Source organism: Rhinopithecus bieti, unplaced genomic scaffold (genome assembly GCF_001698545.2).
Source record: "Rhinopithecus bieti isolate Rb0 unplaced genomic scaffold, ASM169854v2 scaffold_17826, whole genome shotgun sequence".
NCBI lineage: Eukaryota > Metazoa > Chordata > Mammalia > Primates > Cercopithecidae > Rhinopithecus > Rhinopithecus bieti.
The window spans coordinates 1,079,451-1,085,687 of NW_016809016.1; the positions used below are offsets into that span (position 1 = coordinate 1,079,451).

The window sequence follows — 6,237 nt, forward strand, 5'->3', positions numbered from 1 at the left end:
AAAAAAAAAAAAAAAAAAAAAAAGGAAATCATGAAGTGCAAACACACTATGTTCCTACTGAAATTCAGGTTCTTAACTTCAGGCTTCAGCTTAACCTGCTTCAGAGAGCACTCATACTTTCTGCCACGATGATACTCACAGGACTAGAAACAGCTAGGAGATTTTATTTTTTAAATCAGACTGAACTTCAGGCAGATTTCCTTGTATTGTAAATTAGTGGCTTATTTATATGACCTTTGTAGGGCATCTAATGATAGTGTTATGTATTTTTTTTTTTTTCCAATACGGAGTTTCGCTCTTGTTGCCCAGGCTGGAATGCAATGGCACAATCTCTGCTCACCGCAACCTCCAAGCAATTCTCCTGCCTCAGCTCTGGAGTAGTTGGGATTACAGGCATGTGCCACCATGCCTGGCTAATTTTGTATTTTTAGTAGAGATGGGGTTTCTCCATGTTGGTCAGGCTGGTCTCAAACTCCCGACCTGAGGTGATCCGCCCGCCTTGGCCTCCCAAAGTGCTGAGATTATATAGGTGTGAGCCACTGTGTATGGCTGTGTTATGTATTTGATGTATTTTGGTGACATTTTGAATGGGGGCTAATGAGAAAAGGGCTCTGGCACTAAGCATTTATTAATAAGGTAACTCTTACAGGACAGTGTTTGGTAGTGAAGTTACTCTGCCCATGGCAGTGTGGCCATGCTGCAGCTTGGCACCACTCCCTGTAATAGAGAATGGATTGTGCTGATTTTAACATTTCCCTTAAGAAAAGGATGTTAGGTTATGATAAAACATTTACACTGTGAGGTTTTGGTGAGTTAGTAAGTAGGCTTCACTTTCATCAAGAAAAAGTCCTTAACTCTTTGTTTCTACTTGCAGAATGTTTATTCCTTCTTTGTAAGAAAAACCAGGATAATGTGTTCATTTGTATACAGTTCATCCTTGAACAGCTTGGAAGTTTGGGGCACTAACCACCATGCAGTTGAAAGTCCACATACAACTTTTTGACTACCCAAAAACTTGATCGAGAGTTTCCTGTTGTCTGGAAGCCTTACTGACAGCATAAATAGTTGATTAACACATGTTTTCTATGTTATATGTATAATTTATTGTATTCATACAATAAAGTAAGTTAGAGAAACGAAAATCATAAGGAAGAGAAAATATATTTATAGTATGGTATTGTATTTATTGATATGTACGTTTACATCATCTGTTTACAAGATGATGTATGTCAGTCTGAAATGGTAGGCAACCACAGCTGCAGACCTCAATCTACAGTACATTTCAAGTAGTTCAGCTTTTTCCTGTAATGTCATTACTTTTCTCTGCTTCTTGGGAGCACTTCTAGCATTACTAGTGGTGCTTCATATGGGTCCTATGGTGTTATTCAAGGTTTATGGTTATTGCAGTAAACATGACTTGCTTCCTGTGTATGTTATTGGTATCACAGGGTGTTTTAAGTGCATAATCGTAACACTTGAGCCCACTGTAATAGCAATAGGAAGTGACTTCAAAATTATTACGGTAGTACAGTATATATCGCAGTTAATTTTATGTAGTTGTGATTTGATACATCTTTACGTTTGCTTACATTTCTCTCAACTTTGGTGCTATATATGTTCTGTGTGTGTGTTAGTTTTGATAGATTTTAACGTTTTGAAATTTGTATATGTTTTATGGTAGTAAATGACAAAATAGTGTTTATGTTTTTTTTTTTTTCCCCTAAGATGGAGTTTTACTCCGTCGCTCAGGCTGGAGTGCAGTGGCGCAATCTTGGCACACTGCATCTTCCGCCTCCCGGGTTTAAGCAGTTCTCTGCCTTAGCCTCCCGAGTAGCTGGGATTACAGGTGCCCACCACCACGCTCGGCTAATTTCTTTTGTACTTTTAATAGAGACAGGGTTTCACCATCTTGGCCAGGCTGATCTTGATGCCTGATGTCGTGATCTACCCACCTGTCTTGGCCTCCCAACGTGCTGGGATTACAGGCATGAGCCACCCTGCCCGGCCAGTATTTACATGTTTTACGCATTTATGCTGTACTTTTTGTTATTTTATTTTATTTTTTTTTATATTTCTAGGCTATGGTGGTTCGTCTGCGAGTTTTTTCAAATTGTTACAAATGTTCAAGAATGTTTTCAATATATTTATTGAAAAAAATCCACGTGTAAGTGAACTCACGCAGTTCAAATCCATGTTGTTCAAGGGCCAACTATGCTTCATACATGTGATTTAACTATTGTTTATTAGCAAAGTGACACTATAAACTCATTTCTGTAGGAGTATTTAAATTGTATGTACCCTAAACCTTGGCATATTATGGGATGAAATATTTTACTCCTTTTCTTCCTTTTAGCACAACGTTCTGAAATTTTTTGGTTATTGTAACGATTTTGATCGGGAGGTGAGAAAATGCCTGAGAAATGAGGTAAGAAAAGTGTCAAAGGATGGATGTGGTTGAACAATAGAACATATTTGAATATTGTATATTACTGCCATTATTGAATTTTCCCCAAATTTTAGTGTAATTGAGAAAATTGACTTTACATGTGTATGACCTTCCTCTGTTTAAGGGAAGAAATGAAAGCTTTTCTGGGGACAGTTTTAGAACATAGCTTTTTGGCCATGAGCACAAATGAGGAAAACAACTTCCTTGTGATGATTACTGTAGGTCATCTGGATGAATTTAATGGTTTAGGAAGTTGTATCTCTGGCCAGCAGAAAGACTTATATCAGTCACCTATTCACTGATAGGCAGGTAATTAAAACTCTCTGGGCCTCAATTTCCATATATAAATTGAGGAGGCTAGAATTAGGCTCTTTTCAGCTTTAATATTTTGAATTTCTTTGTAGTTATGCTTTGTATAAGCCATAGGGATCTGATTTGACTTGTTTTGGAACACTCATCTCCTGAACTTAATTTTAGGGCACGACTTGGACTTGGGCAAATAGCCACCGTACACAGTTCATTGTCTTTTCCAGGCACTGCCAGATAAGCAGAGTACATTTTAAACCTTTGAAAAGAAATTTGATTCAATTTGTTTCGTACATCAGATTTTTTGTGTCCAGAACTTTTAAAAATATACGATGGCTAAAATTTCGCCTTTCAGATATCATTTTGTTATTTTGAACTTTTTTTTTTGCCTCAGATTGAAAGATTTAAATGTAATATTTGAAGTTGTCCAGCATCTTTCTTTTGATTTTGTTTTCTGCTCAGGCTGTTTTTCCCTTCCTGGATTCCCTTTTCAGTGTGACACCCACCTTTACTGTTTGAAGAACTGTTCGGAGTTCTGACTGAAGAGTAATAGTTTGCTGCTTGTTTTCTTTTGAGACAGGATCTCTCTCTGTCGCCTAAGCTGGAGTGCAGTAGGGTGATTGTAACTCACGGAAGCCTCCAACTCAAGTAATCCTCCCACCTCAACCTCCTGAGTAGCTAGGACTACAGGTGCGTATCACCGTGCCTGGTGAAGGTTTTACACATTTTTTTTGTAGAGATGAGAGTCTTGCTGTGTTGCCCAGGCTGGTCTCAAAGTCCTAACCTCAAGCAGTCCTCCCACCTTGGCGTCCCAAAGTGCTGGGACAATAGGCATGAGTCACCATGCCCAGCCTTATTAGTGTTTTTAAATGATTTATTATAAATATTTGTCCTTTATATGAAAAAACCAGTTTACATGAAAACTACACCTAGGGCAATGTTTCTGTTTTTTTAGTAAGCTTATGAGCTGGCATCTGTAATCCCAGCTATTTGAGAGGCTGAGGCAGGAGGATTCCTTGACGTGAAAAGTTTTGAGGCCAACTTGGGCAACGTAGTGAGACCCTGTCTCTAAGAAATCTCTTAAAATTTAGCCAAGTGTGGTTACACACACTTGTGGTCCTAGCTACTTGGGAGGCTGAGGCAGGAGGATCGCCTGAGCCCAGGAGTTCATGGCTGCAGTGAGCTATCTAGGTCACCACTGTGCTTCAGCCTGGGTGACAGAGTGAGACCCTATCTCTAAGAAATAGTATTGGCCGGGTGTGGTGGCCCACGCCTATAATCCCAGCATTCTAGGGGGCCAAGACAGGCAGATGACCTGAGGTCAGGAGTTCGAGACCAGCCTAGGAAACATGGTGAAACCTGACTCTACTAAAAATACAAAAAAATTAGCCAGGCGTGGTGGCGGGCACTTGTAGTCCCAGTTACTCAGGAGGCTGAGGCTGAGGCAGGAGAATAACTTGAGCTCGGGAGGTGGAGGTTGCGGTGAGCCCAGATCACGTTTCTGCATTCTAGCCTGGGTGACAGAGTGAGACTCTGTCTCTAGATAGATAGATAAATAAATAAATAAATGCATTCTAGCTAGCCTGGGTGACTAAATAAATAAATAAATAGGTAGATAGATAGATATCTTATGGAAAAATATAGCTCATATTATTTTATTTGGTATGGCTATTTGTTTTTTACATACTTTGAGCTATATAACGTAGCTTTTTTTGTGTTTTTAGATGTTTTCCCCCATGGTTAAGAAATTTTGCCACTGCTTTGTCGATTAGATCTTCATATGAAATTGTCTTCTCAGCTGGCCTGAGATCTGTTAGTGACTTTTTAGTAGACTGTTGGAGATATTTTTCTTACTTTGTCTGAGTTTGTTTTCCTATACGTTTTATGTTTTCTCCTTGATTTCTTTTCTAAGTCCTCTGTGTAGTTGTATGTTATTTTATTCTCTAATTTGTAGATGTTTTTCTCTCTGCTCGCCCATCACTAATGTCTGAGTCTGTACTCATGTGTTTCTTCTCTACTCTCAATGCTTGCTTCACATGCTTTCCTGCTACTCTTTGCTTCATGTGTCATCTGATTACTTCATTCCGTGAAGCTTTTTTTTTGTTTTGTTTTGTTTTTTTGAGACAGAATCTCGCTGTGTCGCCCAGGCTGGAGTGCAGTGACAGGATCTTGGCCCACTGCAAGCTCTGCCTCCCGGGTTCACACCATTCTCCTGCCTCAGCCTCCCGAGTAGCTGGGACTACAGGTGCCCGTCACCACACCTGGCTAATTTTTTGTATTTTTAGTAGAGACGGGGTTTTACCGTGTTAGCCAGGATGGTCTCGATCTCCTGAGCTTGTGATGTGCCCGCCTCAGCCTCCCAAAGTGCTGGGATTACAGGTGTGAGCCACTGCGCCTGGCCTTCGTGAAGCTTTTAAGTAGAAAAAGTATATGGCCATTTCTTGTTGGGACTCTGCTGTGTCACTGCTTTTATTCTTTTTTTTTCTCTCTTTTTTAGGGAGATGGAGTCTTGCTGTGTTGCTCAGGATGGTCTCAGACTCCTGGGCTCAAGCAGTTCTCCCACCTTGGCCTCCCAAAGTTTTGGATTACAGGTGTGAGCCACTGCACCTGGCCTTTTCTTCTTCTTGAAAAAAAAAAAAATACTAATAATACTTTTGTGGCATCCTCTTTTGTCCCTCTTAATTGTTTTGTTTGGTTTGGGGTTAATTGGCCTTTTGTTCTGTCTGTTATTTGATGGAGTTTTGTGAGTAACTTCATCTTCATTCTTTTCCCCCCTTTTATTCAGGGACTGTCTTGACTTCCTATGGAGATGTCTTAACATATTTTAATGTACATTGTATTTTAATTTGCTCTGTAAGTTATTTGTTGGCCTGCTACAAACTATTCTGAAGACTTTCCCTTAAGACCCTCCTCAACCTGATTGCTGGGGCAATCCAGTAGATGTGATTAAAGGTAGATATGAAAGCTTTTTCTCAGCAGGTATCCCTCCTTGTTTTAGAATAGTGTTTTTTGATTTTTTCCTGAACAATTTTATGAGTAAGTTGAATGCATGATAGATAAAATGAATGACTTTGAAGGGACCTCGTGCTTCATGTGTAATTTGAAGTAGCCTTTTTTTTTTTTTTTTTTTTTTTGAGATGGAGTTTCGCTCTGTCGCCGGCGCTGGAGTGCAGTGGCCGGATCTCAGCTCACTGCAAGCTCCGCCTCCCAGGTTCACGCCATTCTCCTGCCTCAGCCTCCCGAGTAGCTGGGACTACAGGCGCCCGCCACCTCGCCCGGCTAGTTTTTTGTATTTTTTAGTAGAGACGGGGTTTCACCAGGTTAGCCAGGATGGTCTTGATATCCTGACCTCGTGATCCGCCCGCCTCGGCCTCCCAAAGTGCTGGGATTACAGGCTTGAGCCACCGCGCCTGGTGGCCTTTTTTTTTTTTTTGAGACGAAGTCTCACTCTTGTCGCCCAGGCTGGAGCGCAATGGCGTTATCTC

The 6,237-nt window shown here is 40.5% G+C and overlaps 1 protein-coding gene across 1 annotated transcript in view; it reads left to right on the forward strand.

Annotated features, from left to right (window-relative positions):
* CMC2 (C-X9-C motif containing 2) overlaps positions 1-6,237 on the forward strand; it is a 33,356-nt gene that overhangs the window by 24,544 nt on the left and 2,575 nt on the right. Inside the window, 1 exon segment of the mRNA XM_017888217.1 lies at positions 2,354-2,425. Within this exon segment, the coding sequence (XP_017743706.1) occupies positions 2,354-2,425 (72 nt within the window).